The sequence below is a fragment of the Molothrus ater genome, chromosome 2, assembly GCF_012460135.2.
Source record: "Molothrus ater isolate BHLD 08-10-18 breed brown headed cowbird chromosome 2, BPBGC_Mater_1.1, whole genome shotgun sequence".
In the NCBI taxonomy this organism is placed as follows: domain Eukaryota; kingdom Metazoa; phylum Chordata; class Aves; order Passeriformes; family Icteridae; genus Molothrus; species Molothrus ater.
In genome coordinates this window covers 69,989,225-70,009,995 of record NC_050479.2, presented here as the reverse complement: position 1 = coordinate 70,009,995, position 20,771 = coordinate 69,989,225, and the positions used below count along the sequence as shown (strand labels likewise).

At 44.7% G+C, this 20,771-nt stretch overlaps 2 protein-coding genes across 6 annotated transcripts; one reads left to right on the top strand and one right to left on the bottom strand.

The window, feature by feature from the left end:
- The first annotated feature begins 10,303 nt into the window (after positions 1–10,303).
- On the top strand, positions 10,304–15,128 carry GTF3A (general transcription factor IIIA). Its single transcript, XM_036404166.2, has 9 exons — positions 10,304–10,462; positions 10,690–10,790; positions 11,176–11,272; positions 11,461–11,549; positions 12,431–12,504; positions 13,736–13,819; positions 14,206–14,435; positions 14,524–14,583; positions 14,839–15,128. The coding sequence occupies exons 1-9, from the start codon at positions 10,304–10,306 to the stop codon at positions 14,995–14,997; spliced, it is 1,053 nt and encodes a 350-aa protein (XP_036260059.1). The 3' UTR covers positions 14,998–15,128.
- MTIF3 (mitochondrial translational initiation factor 3) lies at positions 15,068–20,518 on the bottom strand. Of its 5 annotated transcripts, none has more exons than XM_036404168.2 (4): positions 20,411–20,518; positions 17,989–18,452; positions 16,580–16,725; positions 15,068–15,338 (listed from the first exon to the last, which is right to left on the bottom strand). In XM_036404168.2, the coding sequence occupies exons 2-4, from the start codon at positions 18,449–18,451 to the stop codon at positions 15,126–15,128; spliced, it is 822 nt and encodes a 273-aa protein (XP_036260061.1). In that variant the 5' UTR covers position 18,452; positions 20,411–20,518; the 3' UTR covers positions 15,068–15,125. The 5 variants fall into 5 exon arrangements, with proteins under 5 accessions (XP_036260061.1, XP_036260063.1, XP_036260062.1 ...); XM_036404170.2 differs by lacking the exon at positions 20,411–20,518 and adding an exon at positions 19,352–19,556; XM_036404169.2 differs by lacking the exon at positions 20,411–20,518 and adding an exon at positions 18,838–18,990.
- Positions 20,519–20,771: the final 253 nt, after the last annotated feature.

Below are 20,771 nucleotides of genomic sequence, written 5' to 3'. Positions count from 1 at the left end.
TGGCCTGGGTTGGAAGAGACCTTAAAAATCATCAGTTCCAACCCCCCCACCATCCACAAGATCAGGTCATTCAAACTCCCATCCAGCTTGGCCTTGAACACTTCCAGGGATGGCACAAGGAAAGACAGTAGGCAGGACTGAGGGGCAGCATGGACAACAGGAGAGATATAAGAGGAAAACGATGTGGTCCAGTTGTGCTAATTAAAATCTGTAAAGAGAGCTAGTTCTCTTAATGAGGTAAGAAGACTTCTCCCAAGAGCATGAGCTGAATGACTCAGTCCTCTACTCCCTAAAATCTGCTACAGCAGGGAAAGGCAGTTTCCTCTCAGGCAGATGATGTATTTAAGACACCCATCAGAGGCATGGCAGCTGCTTGCTATGGAGCACAGCAACATCTTTTAGGTGGGCAGGGAAAATAGAGGTCAAAGTAGAGAGACAGCCTGATGAGTAAATCTGGTTGGTGACTTATCATCCAAGTCAGTTGCAGTCACAGACTTACTAACAGATATGAAGTAGAATGGTGAAAAGTATTTGGTTTTGCCAGCTTGATACAATGTGAAGAAGAGCTTTGTATTTTTCTGTTAACTGTGATTGAGATATGGAAACTTTTCAACAGAAAACTCTTTTGTTTTGAGTCCTTTCCAGAAAGCACAGTACATATTTGCCCAGCTTCCAGCACCTGGGGTGTCTGGTGGACTACATCTTCACAGAGAGCTTTCTCTTTCAATACATTCAGAATTAGGCCTTTTAATTTAATGTTGAGCCTGACTAAGTGTCACAGGCAGCACTGTGAGACAGCTACAGTCTTTGGACCTGGCTCTGAAGTTATTAAAGTGACTTGACTGAACTGATTTGTCACTCCCAGGCTCACAATTGATTAACCATGACCAGAGTAACACCTTCAGATGAGAGGGTAAGGGAGAACCATGCACTGCTGAGGCACTTGTTCTGTGTTTGTAACGGCCCAGTGAAAGACTGGAATCCCTACTGGGAGATGCCAAGGGCTGGATGAGCATGTAGCACTGCCTCTTGCCCCAGACTTCAGCATGCAGACTTATGAATAAGCACAACATGTGGGTGCATTTTTCCTCACAAATAGCCAAAGGGAGCTGAGAGGATCTGGGAAGAGGAACACATAAAACAATCAAAGCAAAGTGTGATAGAGATCAACCGCAATCAGGTAATAATTGTAGGGAATTCTTGGTTTAAATTGTAAGCCTACACAAAAGCATTTTTCTTTCTTTGATGACTGCATTGTCCTCGTTCTCCTTCCATGCCCTTCACTCTTATTACATCCACTCAAATGCCACCTCAGCTTAATTTGGGATGTGTGAAATAACCAGAATGTCAATGCAGAGTTTCTGACTGGGACTGCAGGTATGAACAAACCACTAAGTAGAAAATGTCCAAAAACCTGCTATCTGATAGAAAGTAACCTTTCTGTGGGAACAACAAAAGCAAAATTTTGGCCTTTATTTTCAAAAGAAAAGCAGAAATCAGAGGATAATCCAAACAAGTAGATTGATCCTGAACAGATTGCTTTGGGGTGTTTTGTGGTTCCGATGATGTTGGGTTTCTTTCCATTCTGAGTCAAACCAAACTTTGCAGTTGGAAGTTCCCCACAAAAGTGGAGTTCAGGTCCTTTCTGCTCCCAGCAGAACTTGGTACAGCTTAGTCTGTCCCTACTTGCCCCAAGCTAGGTTTGGTGCTGGTTCAGTGCAGGCCTGGTGTGGTGGTCCCAGCCCCACATCTTCAGACAGCTCTGCTTTCAGCACACATATGGTGTCTCTCTCTCTGCCCTGGGGAAAATGGCCTCACCACAGGATCTCCAGCAGGAGAATCCCTTCCTTCCCAGAAGTGCTGGGAGACCTGGACTATGCTTGGGAAGGGTAACATAAAAGCTATGGCAGCTACCTTATCTCCCACTTTATAAACTAACTGTATGGAAATTACCTAAGGAACAAAACCTGCAAAGTAACCTCATTATCCCTTTCTTTGTGGAGTTTACTGTAAACCAGCAGGCTTTAGATCTTAATTTGCTGGGAAGTGCAGTAATGTAATTAGCTAAACTGATAACAAGATGAGTAGTGTGAATTCTTCAGAGGAAAGGAGGAACGTGCTAAACAAAGAGAGAAGTAAAAGGAAAAAGAAAAAACAATGCTTTCTTTGACAAGAAATAAATTTTTTCAGTATGTTAATGATATTATGGAAGACTTGTTTAGGCCAGAGGGAATGTCATGCATGAGTACTTTCTTACTTTAAAACGACACAATTTCCACAATTTCTAGAATCTCTTATTATTTTTAAGAAATAAAATTCATGCATACTTTGAAACAAAGTGGGGGTTTTTGTTGTTTTTTTTTTTTTTGGGGGGGGGAGGTTCTTTGTTTGTTGTGGGTTTTGGGGGGGGGGGGGTTGGGTTTGGTTTGGTTTGTTTGTTTTTTCCGAAGAAACATCTTCCCTGTCCTGAATTTTTCCTTGCTTGCCTACAGCAGTTGAAAGAAACAAAAAAAAAAATCTTGGGGAAACCATCTCCCAACAAACACAAGAGCCTTATTTCCCACTGTCGATCCCGGGTCAAGCTCTGCCTGCTCCTGGCCCCCCGTGCTGCCCGTGGGGCTCTTCCCAAACCCAAACCTTGTCAGAAATCCAAGCAGCCTTTCTGCTTGGCGCTGTCATCTCTGCTCGCAAAAGCTTTGCTGAGGACCATGCAAAGCTCCAGCGGTGTGAACCTCATGAGGCTCAGCCATGCACATCCCTGGGTGAGGGACTGCCTGTGCCAGTCTTGGTGGCCAGAACAGGTTTTCATAGGCATGTGAAAGGAAGGACGCAATGAAGAACTGAATGAACGGAATGAAAAACGCAAGTTTCTCTTGTCACTAGATGGCCCTATCTCCTTTCACTAAATGCACAGTGTTTTCATTTTACAGCCTCAGATCTGCAGCCCTGCAGCTGTGGGCTTGCAGGTCATCAGCCACATATGGGATGGGAAATCTCTGGGAGGAGAAAAATTCACCTAGGCTTTGATGATGGTTTTCATGTCCTTGGTAACTTCCCTGAGTAAAACAAATACTGTTGCAAGAAAACTTTGAGATTTGTATGAAATGGTACCCTTGTGGAGAAGTTCTGCTTTTTTCCTCATCTCAGAGTCCTCCTGCAGCTATGCTGTGCAGATTTAAACCAAAAAGGGAGGAATTTAAGAAGCTGCTGGGCATTTAACTCAGGTGCAGGCTGGTGGAGGGACAGGAACTTCAATCCTTCATGAGGTGGGAGACAAAGAGGAGCTGTCTCCCAGCATGCTCCTGAGATGATGTAAACTGGTGGGATGAGGCTCTCCAGGTACCTTGTGCGCCACCAGCCACCCCTGGGGTCACCTGGCCCCTGCCCAAGGGTTGCTGCCCCCATGTCAGCAACAGCCATCCTGTCCCACACAGCCCCTGACCTGCTTCTGCACGGTATTCTCTGGGGGACTGTGGCTTCAAGGCACAAATTTACCTTCTGAAGGTGCTCTTGTTCAAGGACAGGGAGCTCACTGCCACAGCCCACACACAGCAGCCTGGAAGAAGGTCTGAGGCATTGGAAGGCAGCGAGAAACAGAGCGTTGCAAGGAAGCCATCCCATTTTTTAACCCATGATGGTAGTACAACACTCTTCTGGGATTTTGGCTTCTTTAGGTGGAGCAGGCAGGCAGCTCTGCCTGTTGGAGCAGAGTGTTGGCATTTAAATGAGGGGACACTGAACTCTGACTGTGCAGTAGGCAGAGGACATGCACTAAAGCCCTGTGGACATCTGCTGCCCCAAACCCTTACACTGACAACCACATTTTCGTGTTTTGGATGTATAGAGTAACTGAAAAGCTACTTAGAGATTTTCAGGTCTGACTCTGGACAAGCAAGCAGATCAGATTATTGCCTTCCCCAGGAAAAATACTCTTATGTTGCAAAAACCACCAATGTATTCAGGGCTTTCACTGGCTGTATTGGCTCAAGGCTGAGTATTTTATCAACTGCCAGATCTCTCAAGTGTTTTCAAGTGATGTTTGAAGCAAAATTCCTGCCTGGAAAAAGTTACTATCTTATGATATAATCCAAAGCCATGAAAGACTGGGAGCATTTTTCCACCGATTTCAAAAGGATTTGGATCAGGCCCTGAGGAACTAGTCCAGCATCTCCCCCTCATATCAGCAGCCTCTGTGCTTTGAGGGGACAACCCTTGTAATAACTTCTATTTGCAGGGGTATTTGAAGGATCACAGCTTCAGCTGCACAAATGACACAGGACATGAGTGACCTCGGTGGGAAAGGAAGCAAATTTGCTTATTTAGATAATTAACAGGCATTTGAGACTAGTGTTGCTGTCTAACACATTACTGACAGACCAATAATTCTGTCTGATGAAGCAGCAATTGTAACAATAGTTATGGTCCACAAAAGAAACCAACCCTCCTAGGCACTGCTGCCAGGAAAGGAAGGTTTCTCCTTCGTCCTAGTGAATAGACCACATTCAACAGAAGCATCCCATGGAGTTTGGCTGGGAGAGGAAGGGCTCACTGAGCTACTGAGTGGCAGCTTCAGAGGATGCCTTGCTTCTATGGCCTCAGATAGCTGCAGGCATGATTTTGCACCTGCAGTTTTGGTCAGATGGATAACAGCAGTCCTTATTGACCCACATTATGTGATGCCTTGAGAGGCCAGTGCTACAAGCACAAATAGTTAGGAGAGGCACCATTTGAGAGCAGACATAATGCTGGGTGTTATGTCCCTTCTGAAAACTGCCTGTGCTGTCAGTATAACCCCATCAATCACAGAATCACTGAATGGGTCAGGCTGGAAGGGACCACAGAGGGTGATCTGGACCAAACTCCCTGCTCAGGTAGGGCCATCCCAGTGCACACGGCATAGGATTGCATCCAGACCCTTCTTGAATATCTTCACTGAAGGAGACTCCACAACATCTGTGGGCATTCTGTTCCAGTGTGCAATCACTGCACAGTAAAGAAGTTCTTCCTTATGTTCATCTGAACTTCCTGTGCATCAGTTTCTGCCCGTTGCCTTCTGTCCTACTGCTTGGCACAATGTCCTTCCAGCAGGCAGCTCCTTCCCAGAGCTGAGCTGGGCAACTGAGGAGTATCTCTACTCACTTCAGGGGACTACCATGGGGAAAACAAAAACTGGGGCCATTCTGTTTTAACCTGGTCTTGTCTTATCCTGTCCAATGGCTGGGTGAGCTGAACGTATGGGTAAACAAATCCTCCAGGGTGAATGCAGGAATGGGGTGAAAAGAGGTGTTTTTCAGAAGAGGGACCCTCCATTATCACACAGCCCATGGAGGGGCTGTGCCCAAGTCCTCCTTTCCCCTATCCCACCCAGAAAGAGCTCATGGAGAATGAGATTAGGGAGTCAGGTTTTTCCCTTCTTTTCATGAAAGTCATAGGACATTGGTAGAGATCCAGGACCAGGCAGCACTATGAACTGACTGGCCTCAAACTCTGTAAGGAACACCTGGGACTTGCCTTTAATTTGCTTTTTATGACATACAGAAAATTTTATTCAAACTAAGTGGGTCAGGATAGTCAACAGGAGGGTTGATGGGCAGCAGAGGGCTCTGTGTGCTGCTCTCCACAGCTCTGCTGTACAACTTCACCATTGCTTACATCCCATGCTTCCCAGAGACAGGAGGAAAAATCAACTAATGCAGATTTCCTCTGTTTCTTCTCTTCAGGGAATCAGTCTATTGAGAAATTCATTAAAATCCATTGTGACTGAGATAGAAAAACATCACCTGACAAGAAAATGCTCTTATGGAAAACAAGCCTTTGATAGCTTTACATGCTTCTTGAACACAGGGAAAGCCAGTCAATAACATTCCTTGTGGCCTAAAAGCAGAAACATCTGTCAGAGGCGGCTTGCTGGGCTGAATATAGCAGCAGGAAAGCCCAACTGATTAACTCCATCCTCTTCCTAACATGTTTTTGTGATTCCCAGAAATCCCTAGAAAGGGCTCCTGAGGACACTGACACCATTACAAGCCAGCTATAATTCAGTAAACAGAGCCATGAAGAAAACATTATCCTGACTGCAGTTCACCTCTGGCATCCAGGTTGCATAATTCACATGTACTTCATTCTACGGTCCCTTGGCTGTGTGGCAGGCTTGTGATTTAGGAAAAAAGGAAGACCAAGTCCACACTTGGTGAAGGAAAAAAATAAAATTATTGTTGTGACGAGGAAAAGAGAGTTGGGGTCCATACAACCTTGCAGGTAGACTGGAGCAGGGCAAACTGGCAGAAAAGATTATGGCAGTAACACAGTAGAAAAAGGAAGTACTTCCATTGTGGCTGGGCTGATCCTTCTTAGTATGGGTAATCATCCACCAGGACCCTTCTTCCAACCCCTGCTTTTTTCATCCACATTTGTAGATTCACCTCTATAAAATAAGCTAAAATTACTTCTTTGCTATGTTTTACTTCTGTCCTACCTTATACATGACAGTTCACCATGCATAACTGAGGGACTTGTCCAAAAACTGCAGGAAGTTTCCTGACAACTCTTGCTAACTTCATCACAATTTTCCCCCTTACTCTGGAAAGTAGAAAGGCCTTTTATTTTTTAGACATGTGTCTGGTCTTATTGCAGGATTGTTGAACCACCAATACAGTCAGGGCCTAAAAACTTGGGACCATCTCAGAACACATAAATCGTAGTTAGTGTCATTCTTAAATCACAGTCTCTCTGCATCCCACTGCCACTGGACCATGCCAAGAGACCTCTAGATATGGTGCCTCAAGCAAACAATATTCAGCTTGCAACAAGTCTAGAGAAAAAAGTGATCTTTCCATTTCCAAAGTTTCTCATGTAGGGGAATAATTTCTGCAATGACAGAGCTACTCTGGATGCACATTTAAACACATTTATCTTAATTTTAATATACATTCAAATAACTTCTGTGAAATGCTCATAAACATAAGATCTTTTGACTTCAACTGTGCTGCACAAAGAGAAGCAACTTACCTAGGAGATGAGGTAAATATCACTACTTATAGCAGAAGGGTGGGATGGGAAAATGAAACAGCCTTTGTTAGAAAATGATATGTGGCCCATTCACCCAGCAGTTCTTCAGAGGGATATGAGTATTCACAGCACTGTGTGAAGTCTTTCCCTGATTGATACTTAATTCTGAGTACATCCTCGTAGCTTAAATAAATAATTTCAATCAGAGTCCAAGGGATTTACTATCCTGTGGTGGTTTTACATGTGTGGGAAGGAGTTCTGTGTTGTTTTTTTCCCTCAGGGAATCAGCTGCCTCATTTTTCTGTTTTTGCTCCCTTTCAGTTTACAGATTATTAAAATTTATCAGCTGCAGTGTGGACCTTGCTCTGGAAATGTTTATCTTCAGATTTAATTTTTCTCCATTGCATATGTCTACCTCTTAGCAGGTTTACCTTTCACCTCCTACAGTAGAAAATTATAACAGCAAATCTGAAAGGCAACCCACTCTCTTTCTAGCTCTAGCTCTCCTAGAGGACTCAAAATACTCCCTCTCACAGTCAAGTCAGGAGACATCAAAAATACAACACAACAAGAAGCCCTCTGGCCTTGAGTCACCCACGATCTATATATTTCCAAAACTGGATCAAAATTCCCAGAGTACTGCTAAAATCTCAAACTGGCATTGCATAGCACAAAATCCAATGTGAAGAATGTTTGTTCTCTGTATAGCCAATAGCAAGATTTCCGAAGTTTTCTGCCTTGCATCCTATTTCCTCACCTGTTTTAGAGCAGCCTGAAGCAATATCATGTTTTCACAGGAAAGGAAAAAAATAATGTTCTCAAAAAAGGAACATTAATAACTTCTTTTCTAACTTTCTGGTTGTTTTTTTATTGCAATTCCCAGACCAAAAAAGAACCCGAACAACCAAAACCACAGCAACATTTTCTTTCATGTATTTTGGTTAGTATTTTTTAGAAGCTGAGATCTTTTCAGACTTTCAAGACTGACTTCCCCGCTGAAAAGGAGCTGATTTCTTGCCATTGCTTCTTGATGGTTTGACTGATTCAGCTCTCCTCTTAATCCTGCTACAGATGAGCGAGATAAGAGAGATCCCTCGGGGCCGTGGGGATCTGCTCCGGGCTGGCATGAACTCCTCCCTCTGCCCAGCGTCTTCCCTCCCTGCAATGTGCAGCCATTAGGTTCCCCATCCTTTGGCACTCCTGCCACCTGACTTCATGCATCCCTTCCCTCCTCCACTCCCCCTACACTAGATTCCTGACCCTTATTCCCCCTGTCTTTCCTCCCCCAGTTCACCAGCCTGCTCCAAGCACCGCCATCTGCTCAGGCTTTACAGCTCTGAGGACACAAACAAGGAAGAAGGATTGGGAATTTTTTTCTCCACAGGATGGTTCCCTTGTCACAGTCATATTCCAGCTTTCTTAACCTGTTCCTCACACTCACTCTGTGGGGAGCATTGCAGCAGATGGAGGATGTCACCCAAAATAAAGCTTGTGTGACAACTCAAATAGAGCAAAACAGAGCAGATTATGTGTTCATAGAACCATTTAGGTTGTAAAAGACCCTTAAGATCATTGAGTCCAACCAGTAATCTGGCACTGCCAAGTCTACCTTTAAACTATGTCCCCAAGTACCACATCTGCACATCCTTTAAATACCTTCAGGGATGGTGACTCAACCATCTATCTCCCTGGGCAACCTGTTCCAAAGCCTGACAACCATTTCCCAAAAAATTTTTCCTAATATACATTCTAATCTCCCACGGCACAACTTGATGCCATTTCCTCTCGTCCTGTCACTTGTTATCTGGGAGAAGAGAGAGGCCTACCCCTACCTGGCTACAAACTCCTTTCAGGCAGTTGTAGAGAGCTATAATGTCCCCCCTGAGCCTCTTTTTCCCCAGACTGAACAACCCCAGCTCCCTCAGCTCCAAGTCTGTACCAGGAATGTGCTCGGCAAGATATCACAGACACTCAGCTCACCTTAGCCTCATGTCCTCTTCCTCTAGCTATGCCCTCAGGTGGCCTGGGGACACAGCAGGCCAGGGTGAAGGTCATCTGCCATAGGATCCCAAACAACCCAGGCTGAAAACATCTGAATTTTGGGGCAGGTGGTAAGCAGCATGCAGCAGAGGCTGATGTCAGAGTCCATGAGATTCCCCTGGTCTGGACCAGAGGCTGACCAGCATTATGCAGATTCAACCTCAGGCAAGGCAGGGACCCAATCCAAACCTGCTCAGAGAGCCTTTGTTCCAGGACTTTTGCCTTTTGCAAAAGCCATGAAATGCTTTTCAGGGTGGCAGCAGAGCCCCTATGTCACTAAAACTGCAGGAGAGTGTTATGTGTGGCAAGGAACACAGAATTAGACGTGTATCTCTGTGTGGCCAGATCTCTTCTGCCATGTGCTGAATTCTGCACCTGGGACAGGGCAGCCCTGGATGCTCATACAGTCTGGGAAAGGAGATGCTGGAAAGTAGTGCCATGGAACAGGACTGAGGGTCCTGGTCAATGACAAGTTGAACATGAGCCAGGAGGGCCACCTGTGTCCTGGGGGGCATCAGGCATAGCATGGCCAGCCGGGCAAGGGAGGGAATTGTCCTGCTCTGCTCTGGGGCGGCCTCACCTCCAGGGCTGGGGGCAGTTCTGGGTTCCACAACGTAAGAAAGACATTAAACTGTTACAGAACATCCAAAGGAGGTCAACAAGGATGGTGAAGGGTGTGGAGGGGAAGCCGTGTGAGGAGCTGCTCTTCAGCCTGTTCAGCCTGGAGGAGACTGTGGGCGGAGCTCATTGCAGTTACAGCTTCCTCATGAGGGGAAGAGAGGGGCAGGCACTGATCTGTTTCTCTGTGGTGCCAGTGACAGGACCTGAAGGAATGGCCTGAATTGTGTCAGGGGAGCTTTCGTTGGATATTAGGAAATGGTTCTTCACCCAGAGGGTGGCTGGGCACTGGAAGAGGCTCCCCAGGGAAGTGGCCACAGCACCAGCCTGACAGTTCAAGGAGCATTTGGACAACGCTCTCATACCCATGGTGTGACTCTTGGGGATGGGGTTGTGCAGGGCCAGGAGCTGGACTCGATGATGCTTGCGAGTCGCTTCCACCTAGGACATTCTGTGATCCTGTGCGGGGACTCCCGGCACACAGCCACAGGAAGAGCTCTGCCGGTGCCGCTCGGGGCCCGCAGCGGCCCCAGAGCCCCTCAGGCACCGAGCCCGGCCCTCGGCCCCGCGCGCGCCCGCCCCACCGAGCACGCGCCGCCACCGCCCCGCCCACCCGCGCGGTCACGTGCCCTGCGGCATGGCCGGCGCGCGGGGGGACGGCGGCGGGGACGGGAGCGGCGGGAGCGGCGGGAGCGGGCCCCTCGTCCCTTCCTACATCTGCTCCTTCCCCGGCTGCGACGCCGCCTTCAACAAGGCCTGGCGGCTGTCCGCCCACCTCTGTCGGCACACGGGCGAGGTGAGCCGCGCCGGCTGCTAGGGAAGGAGGGGTCTGTGTGAGCGAGGCGTTGGCGCCGCGCTGGGACCCCGCGGGTCACCGGGCAGGCCGCTTCACCTGCTCGAGGTGCCCCACACCCAGGGGCTGCGCGGTGTGGCCGGGCCGGGCGCGGCCGGGGCATCCCGCTGACGGCAGGATGGCCTCCCCGAGGGGGTGGGTTTGCCCCTGCGACTGCTCCTCTCTTTCAGAGGCCGTATGTTTGCGATTATGAAGGCTGCGGCAAAGGGTTCACGAGGGACTTCCACCGCGCCCGACACCTCCTCACACACACCGGAGAAAAGCCGTTCGAGTAAGGCCCAAGTTTTTACTTCTTAAGCTGAAGTGCGGTTTTTGTGAGGAAAGGAAGTTAAAGCAGGGCAGTGGTAGAGAGCATGCATGCCTTTGGTGTCATGGGCACTGCCATAACTGTGCGTACACGGGGTGGGATCAAACCCCCTGCTCCGGCAGTGATCTGTAACAAGTGCTTGAAGGAATGGGCAGATCTCCCCCAAGAATACATTATTAAAAAGCTAACTTAGTCTCTGGCTTTTGAAGAATGTTTTCAATGCAAACTTCTGTATTTGAGTTGTGAGTTTCAGTAATTCTTCTGTGTGTTGTTCTTGTACGATGACTTCTTAATCTGCCTAGGGAACAAGTCATTGACAGCAGTAATTGAAAATGCAGATCATTTGCAGGTGCACAACTGATGGGTGCAATGAGAGATTTGGAACAAAATCAAACATGAAGAAGCACATTGAGCGCAAGCATCAGAACCAGCAAAAGCAATATGTGGTGAGTAATTACCTTTGCACTGTAGAGTGGAGGCTAAACAAGCTCTTTCTTGTGTATCTGGTGAAATACTTCAAATTGCTATTATGTGGTACTTCTGTAAGTTCAAATACCATAACTGGGATTTCAGCAAAGACGTGAACTGAACAGTCATTATTTAGCCTCTAATCAAAACTTAATTTCCTCAATAGTGTGACTTTGAAGGCTGTAACAAGTCTTTCAAGAAGCATCAACAACTTAAAGTTCATCAATGTCACCACACCAATGAACCTCCCTTCAAGTACGTGGATAATTTTAATACTGAACTTTAACACTTAAACACTGTAGATGAAAATAGGTGCATTTTCATTGATGTGGCAGTAAAATAAAGAAATCAGTTTGTAGTCAGGGCTGCAAGTATATTTCTTGTACTAGTCTTGCTTTGCTCAGTGATCTGTTTTGAGCAACAATCTTGGTGCTCTGTAACTTCAGCATTGCAGCAGTTTTATTAAAAATAACACTCCCCCACCCCCCAGATTTTAGTTCACAGTTTGACATACAGCCATAAGAGCTTGCACAGTGATGAAAAATGCAGCTACCTTTATTTCCCAGTAAGAAGCAGTGACCTGACATTGAGTAGTGAGTAGTATGTAGAAAAAGAGGACAGACTTGGACACTAATCTTGGAAACTGTGCATTGCGGCTCCATTTGGGTAACACGTGACTATAGATCTGCTAAAAGGAAAGTTCAGTCTTGTATTTCTTACAGGTGGGTCACATTTAACATGAGTGTTCCTTCCACTTCAGTGAAATGCACTACTATGGTTGGATGACAGCCAAAAATGTCAGTGCTCTGCTGGTTCTGCACAAGCCACTTAAACCTTCCACTTTCTTTCCTTCTATGTTTGAAGAGCCTGCTGTGCGGAGATGATACAAGGCTTGACTCTTCAGCTAAAGCTCAACTTGCTGTATATTTGGAAATGATACTATTGTTCTAACTCTCAAAGTCATCCAAGTCTATTGAAAAACTATTATGGAATTTACTTTTACAAGGTGGAGGGACACACACAGATTGTAGGTGAAGGGAAACTTGAATTATTTTGTTAATTTTAATTGTTCTTGATTTAACAAAAAGTAGGTAGATGCAGTGAAAGAAATGAAACTACTGCTATTTTGTACCTAGATGTAATAAAGAAGGATGTGGAAAGTGTTTCTCTACTCCAAGTCGACTGAAGCGGCATGAGAAGATACATGAAGGTAAAACTGTTTTTTTCTTTTTAAGGTTATGTTTCAGCAAAGGAAGAAGAACTGCTTCCAGTGCGAGTATGCACGGATGCATGACAATCTCAAAGTGTTCTGGGCCTGGTGATCCAGACAAGACAAGACACCCATTTTGAATCGTAAAGCGGGATATAACTGCAGGGCATTGCAGTGTTCAGTTATGTGTGTTTGTGGCAGTCTGAGCAGAGCTCAGGATTGCTTCAGTTATTTCTTCTCCTGAGGTGTTTCCTTGCAGATAATCCATCTTTTGGAGATGGGCTGGTAGTAAAGGCATTAGCCTAGATGTCCAGAGCTTAGGATCAGTTGCCAATTCTGCCACAAATTTCCTATGGAACCTTGGCAGAACCATGTGTATTTTTAGTTATTAATGAACCTATGTGAGAGGCTTTTATGTGAAATCATCAGAATGTGGCCATGTATATTTGAGCTAATCCTCCTGTCCTCCTATCCATTCTTTCACTGACAGATAACCAGCTTTCCAGTGATAGGAAAAAACCAAAACCAAATCAAATAAACTCAACAGACTAGGAAGAGTACCCAGAAGGCTGTGATTTGTGCTGTGATTTGTGCTGTGATTCCCTGTTCTTAAGACAAGGACTTGTTCATAGGTTTTTGAGCATTCCAGTCCTGGGATTTAAATAGTGTTGACTTTCTGTGGTTCCTGCCTGATAGAATGGTAGAATCTCTATAGACTCTGGAATACTACTGTATGGTATTTCTTCATAATATGCGGGACAAATATTTATATAGAAGTAATATATATTACTAGTTATTCTCATCTATTTGAGAGAAAGTGTATGGGTGGGAGGAAGTAGCTTTACTGAAGCAAGGAGAGAGTTTTACAAAATCATTTAGGTCAGAAAGGATCAGCCACCTTGTCCAGCTCCCTCCTCAAGGTGGGGACAGTTAGACCAGGTTGCTGAGGACCACATCCAGTGGTGTTGAATGGTTCCAGGACTTGGGCTTCCACAGCCTCTCTGGACAACTGGTGTCAGTGATGTAAGATTTCTTACATAAAATTACTAGGATTTTCTTTTGTTCTAATTTGTGTTGATTGTTTATTGTCTCTTATCCCACTCCTGTGCAATACGGGAAGAGATAAGGAATAACTGGCTTTTAATTTTCAAATGCTGGAAGTGTTCCCCCTTGTAAAACTGGACTGTTTGCCATACCCTCTGGGATTGTAAACATCTGTTCCATCCAACAGGCTATGCATGCAAGAAGGAAAACTGCTCATATATCGGAAAAACTTGGACAGAGCTTCTGAAACATAATAAAGTCAGTCATGCAGGTAAATTCCAAATACATTAGTAAACTTATGATACAAATAGGAAACCAACTTCTAATCTGGAGTTCTTGCTGTACTCATTTCATCAGCTTGTCAGAGTCTCCCAAATTTGTCTACTAACTTTATTGGTGAAGCAGCTGTCACTCCAGCTAGACCTTTGATGAAAATGCTGCTCAGTATACTAACTTAGGTTTGTGATTCAGTTAACAGAAAACTGTTTTATGTAGGATTTCAGATCTGGATAATTCCTACTGCATTATCCTCCTAAAGTCTCTAAGTTGCTAGCATTTTGTGTTGATTTTAGCACTGTTCTAATAGACTACCAGGGTTTGATTCTGAGCTGCTGTAAGAAGTTTTATTTATACTCTGCCTTTCTTTCTCCCACTTAGAGCCAATAGTCTGCAGTGAATGTAACAAAACTTTTAAACGGAAGGATTACCTCAAGCAGCATCAAAAGACACATGCTGTGGAGAGGGAAGTCTGCCGCTGCCCCAGAGAAGGATGTGGAAGAACATACACAACTTTATTTAACCTTCAAAGCCATATCCTCTCTTTTCATGAGGAGAAAAAACCATTCTCTTGTGATTATCCAGGCTGTGGAAAAGTGTTTGCAATGAAGGTATGTGTTTTTTTAACTGTTCTTTTCTGAATCCCATTATCTGAAATTATAAACTTTTTTTTTTCCCTCCTGCTCTATGTAACTGTAGCAGAGCCTAGCAAGACATGCAGTTGTACATGATCCTGAAAAAAGAAAGCTGAACTTGAAAGTAAGTTACACTCTTGGAAAGTCTTCTCACCACTACCCTGTCACTGCAGAGGAGGGAAAACTTTACCTGTTTTATATATGTGACTTCAAGCAGGAAAACAGGTCAAATATGTTGGTAATTTGTGAGATTCTTAATTTATGAAGCTCCTTTAGCTAATGCAGTCCTGGCCTCTACTTTATTTTTTCCCTCACTACAATAGTAGTTTTTGCTCCACAGATATATTAAGTTTACTAATTCTGGATCTATTTCTGCCAGGCAAAGCGTTCTCGTCCCAAGAGGAGCTTAGCCTCTCGTCTCAGTGGCTACATTCCTCCCAAAACACAGCCAGGAAAGGATGAGGTTGTGATGGAAAGCAAGACAGCAGATAAGCTCGTAGAAAATGGAATACCAGCTGTTGAAATTCAGACTCTGTAGCAAAGGTTAACCGAGACAGTGTTCTTAATGGAACGACCAATGCAAAGCTCAACAATAACTTCAGATAAAGTTAATTTTTTAAATTTTATTTTTAAATAAATATATATTGTTTACACCTCTTCAGAAAGTCATTGATGCAACTCATTTGACTTCAAGTCTTCATTTTTATCTTTCTTTACTGTATTGTTTTTCTTGATTTCCATCTTCTGGTGCTCTTTCAACTCTTTGTCAGACATGTGCCTGAAAACACAGGTACTCACTCCTTCTCTAGCAACTTTTGGCTTGGAAAGGTAAGTTGCTTTTTCAGACACAGTCTCCAAAATTTGATCAAAAAGCATGAGCTAAAAAGGAGGAGAAAAATGGAACTAAATGAATGCACAGATACAGGTAGAAAAATATTTCAAGCTGCTCTGTAAGAACATGATCTGCTTAGTTTAGCTATTAGCTGAACCAAGCTAGTTCCTAGTCCTAGTTTGAACACTTCAGCTTGTCCTTTCCTAACTGTTCTTTACTCATAAGCAGGTTTAGGCAAGTCACTAGAGGGGATTCAGCCATTTCCTAACATTTAGGCTGCACTGCTGACTCACAGTGTTTTGCTCTTTAAGGGTGTCCATTAGAGTGGTCTCCATCTGACTCCTCTGCACCCTCCTCTTCCTCTAGATTCAGATATATTATTATATGAGGCTTTTTTCTTAAGGGGTAGTATTGTTCTAAGGTAAGCAGGACCTGGTAGTACTGAACTGAGTAACAGTGCATTCATGTAACACACCGAATTCCTAACCTCATTACTAAGCCTTCAAGGACACTGTAAATCAGGACTATGACATGAAATGTTCTGTTCCCTCCCATCATCAGTTCTTCCTGTTACTCTTTCCCTGTGAATTTGGCTTCCTATAAAAAGTATTGGTTTTTTTGGATGAAATGCTGTCCAGCAATTTAGTTGAGACAATCGTCAAGAACACCTAATTCACTAGAAGAAAAAAATAGTCTTACACAGAATATTTATAAAAAACCCATTTTTGTGAATGACAGGAAGTCTCAAGGCCCTGCAATTATACTGGGAAGTTGCCATAAGCTGCTTAACATTTTTAGTGATGTTCATTTTGCTAGTCTTGGAACACCATTCCAATAGTTTTTCATGTAGGAATGGACAACTAACCTTAGCCAGAGTTGCATAAATGCAGCTCCAGAAGAACTGTTGGTGAAATAATACAGCTAAAATACAGACCTTTTTTTTTTTTTTTTTTTTTTTTTTTTTTTTTTTAAGTAAGGTTTTCAGAGTGGGTGAGCTGGCTAAAGGCATAGATCAGAAAATTTCACTGGCCCCATTAACAGGGTGGTGCTGCATAGGAGTAGGAGCTGCTTAGACTCTGCTGTCCAAGCCAGTACTGCAGCTGGATTGTTAAGGAAGCATGGTATTTGAACTGTCTCTCTGGGACTACTTTTCTTCACCAGTGTTTGAAGAGGAGCCTAGATCTCCACAGAGATACCAAAAACTGTGGCAGTACTCAATAAGGAAGATCAATACAGCTGCAGCTGTTAAATGACATTGACTGGTCCCACTTCCCAGGAGTGCACTTACCATGTCTGTACTGCTGCCTTTGGCTTGCCGGATGGTAACTTTAACATGGTGTCTCTTTTCAATCCACTGTGCTATCTGTTTAGTCTTGGTCTCTAGGTCGTTCTTGGCAATAGCTGAAGAAAAGGATAACTCCTTTTGCACCACCCCTGTTTAAAACAGAACTGAAAGTCTGTTGGCTTAACATTTGACAAACCTGTACTAGTTGCTCTCTTTTATCAGCTTATGGTGCTTTGTCTGCTTGACTCCCTCCTCCTTGCTTTCTCAGAGAATCCTGATCTCACTGTCTCAGCATGCACCACTCACCTGAGAGGGTGGCAACTTGAAGCTCTCACACTCACTGCTGCAAATGGGAGACTGAGTGCATGTTTGAGGCACACAGGGAAAATCTCTCAGGGTCAGAAGGCTTAAGGTATTTTTAATTACAGTCTTGTTCACATGATCCACAATGTGGGTCTAACAAACAGGTAAGCATTGCATCTGGAATTAAGGACTTAGTGTGCAAATTCCTGTGTTCTGCACATAGGACAGCTGAAGGTAAAAGTGCTGACGTTAGACAGCTCTTCATCTCAAGCCCATTTTATTGAATGGTGAGTGCAATATTCAACTGGAAGTACGACAATGCCTTGTAATATATCTGAACATAATATATATATGATGATATCTACAGTCTCTTCCTCCTTCAAGTTTCTCTAAAGCAGTTACCATCTGAATAATATTTTTGTGGTTTCTTGAACAGAGCAACTCACTATCACAATAATGTTCTCCTCTAAAATCAGGACTCTACCCTAAGCATAGCTATCTTCGTTAGCCTGAGGATATGAGAGGATACAAGGTCACATGCCTTTTCTAAAACCTCTTTGCCAAGCTCAGTTTGTTAAACTGCTGGAGCAGGTGGTACTAAGAAAAAAAAAACAAACTGAAAAGCGTTAAATACTGAAAAAGTTCTCTTACTCTGTACAAGAAAGGGCTCCAGACTTTGTCTTCCTAGCAGCAAATGAGGAAGAGAGTGTTTCATGACTACTGGTGACAAACTAGATAATTATATTAGTGTATCTGGTCCTTAGTTTATAAAAACTGCCTGTCACTCTATACCTTAGTAAAAGAACAGAAATTCAGTGAGTCTCATGGAACCAGAGCCTAGTTATATTCACTCACATAAAGATATTTTTTTAACAAGTCAGCAGATGCCAAAATAGCAAATCCTAAGAGGGCAATAGAAGGCTTCTCTGTGGAAGACTGGACTAATCCAAAATTTTATTTTCACCACTGTAAATCCTTAATAGCGTGGACTGCAGTGACATTGCTTTGGATTTACACAAATACAAGTAAGAGGATTTAATCTGTTGAAACCACTTTTAATGCAGCATTTTTCACAGTCCTCAGCATTGTAGTGTTTACAGTGCACATACCTTGCTTTGGACTTGCTTTTTTCTTCTCTGCACGTTTAAGCTGCTCTTCATGAATCTGCTGCCCAGTCATTAGTCTGTAAACTGGAGGTTCTACGTTCTCATGAAGCAGAACCAGTTTCAGGCCATGCTGATCCATAAGTCTGAGTGCCTCTGCTCGGTGCATGTTTCCTAAGCTCTCCCCATCCTGGTTGATTACGTGCAAAATACGATAGGGAATTCTTCGCCCAACGCTTCCAAATGCTGCTTTACTTTTTGGTTGTGCGTGAGATTTTTCATCTGTACAATATGGTTGAGTAAGCCCAAACACAGCTGACTTCCTAGGGTCAGGTACCACTATCCAGAATGGAGAAAAGAGCCACTTTTGTGCTGTCTGTGGCAGAAGAGTACCAAAGAACCTTTTTGCATATCTGCTCTCATTTCTGGCCGCTTGACATAAATATTTCGTTGTGCACAAGGCAGTCATTCTGAGGAAGAAGAAAAAACAAGTTACCCCATCAGTCAGATTCTTCTAGTTATATTAGAAAGACTTGACTCCAGTTCAATAAACCCTAGTGTTTGTAACTACTCTTTTAAAATGATACATGGTACTACCATACAGAATCATCAATCAACAGTCATTTTACAGTAACAAAGGGATTTAACCCAGAGAGACAATCTGACAAATGAGCAAAATGTATGAGTTGATGTTACCTTCTGTATCTTAAAATCTGAGCCTGAACTCCTTTAAAGAATGCAATACTTCTAGTTCCTTTCTTCTCACTTTCAAATTTTAATCTAAATAATTACAGGCATCTATCCTGACATGGTACTCACAAAGCTATAAACTTTCAAACATGCTTCCAAATATACCCGTGCTTGAAGACTACTGAAACTCATCTTTGAGACATTTCTTCCACTGGATTTTTTTTTCCCATTCTTCCCCGGTTCATGAAATCCCCCTGGCAATTTTGCTGCAGCTCCCCATTATTTGCATTTTGTTCAGACCTTCAGAAATCGTCCATTTTCTAACAGCTGCAAAAAACTTAGGAAATAAAGAGCAAACTGTGAGTACTCTCTGCAGTTTTCCTATTTTTTGTTTAAAAGGCAGCAATTGCAGGAAAAGCCAAGGATGATGCAGGAAACCAAACACATGTCATACCAGAGGAGTTGGCAAGAGTGAGACCTTTTTTGCCCAGGAGGGAATGTGACTCTGTTCTATAAATACATGCATGCATACACATATATACGCACACATATATGACGTGGTGTAAACATGCATCCATGTGCATACATACACATGGAAAAGGTGTAAACCATCAGCAAGGATAAAAAGCTATTTATAATTCTAAGCAGTGTTGGCACAGGAACAAGTAAAATGACTTGCCTGTGAATAAACAGTCTGAAAAGGGGACAGTCTGGAGCCTGGGATGGATATCATGCCTCAGCAGCAGGGACAATGTCCATGCAAACTGCTTGAAGAAGGAGTCAGAGGAGTTCATGAACAGGGCAGTCTGATAACAGCTGTGTGCTACATAGATCCAGAACTCAAGCCAGCCACAGGGCACGGAAGAGAAGTAACATGATTTCCACAGCAGCCTAAAAACAGCTGGTAGAGCTACCTTTCCTTCCTGCCCTGGGCTCTGCCTCTGTCCAGTCCAGACAACAGTCCTGTAAAAACAGCTTTTGGTCTGGCTGTGACAACAGCCCTATGACTGAACACCCACTGTCAACACCCAAGTATCTTTGTGTATCATCAGTGCAGCCACAAAAAAGCCATGATGTCCTTATTTTTTTTAATGGCTTCATAAAGCAGCTCTGGATCATGCACTGCAGACTTGGTCTGCAATCGGTACATCACTGCTCCATACTGAATGATATAATTAAATTCTTTTTCTATTCAGAAGAGCCTGGCTTGCCCTTGAGAGCTACTGATTTCTAAAATTAAGTAACAGTATCTCAGCAATGGAACAGCAGCTTGTTTTAAGGAAATGATGACCTTGCTCTGCTAAACACATGGTGTTGTTGGTATCCTCCTTCATTCTCAGACGCTATTTAAATCTAATAAATCTAGCCTTAGCTGTCTGAAAGGAAACAACTCCTTTTTTATGGAAGGGTTTTTCTTTGCCTAACACAGCAAAGACACGTGTGTTTCGCCTTGTGCGTTTCGCTCCTCCTTGCGTTGGCAAGGCCGCCTGACTCCGCTGGGTGGGAGCTCTAAGGAGCGGCAGCTCCGGGCACACCGGGAACCGCGGGAGCCGCCGCGCTTCCCATGCCGGGCAGCAGTCACGGGAGGGGGGCGGCATCCCGTGGGTGTCCCTCCTGTAAACAGGGAAGAAGGGCTGTACGTGGGTGTGTGACCGTGCCCTGTCGTGTCCGCCTTCCCGGCTCTGCGTGTCGCGGAGGTCACTGCGCGTGCCCGTGGCTCCCTGTGACCCCCTCTTACCTGTCGGCCGGGACGGGCCGAATGGAGCCGAACCGAGCCGAACCGCCGGTCCCAGCCCGCCGAAGCAGCCGAGGGACCGGCCCGAGCCGCCGGGAAGTTGCGGCACGCCCCGCCTCTCCCCTTTCCTTTTCCTCCTGCTCCTCCTCTTCCTCTTCCTCCTCACGCGCCTCCGCCTCTCGCTCCCGCCCCGCGCGTTCCCGTGGGCGCGAGCGCGCCTCCGCCGGTGCGCGCCCGCGGGAGCGCGCAGGGTGGGAGCGGCCGCGGGAGCGCGCAGGGTGGGAGCGGCCGTGCGAGCGCGGTCCGTGTGTCCCTGTGTCCGTATGTGCCTGTGTGCTCCTGCGTTTCCAGGCCGACACACCTG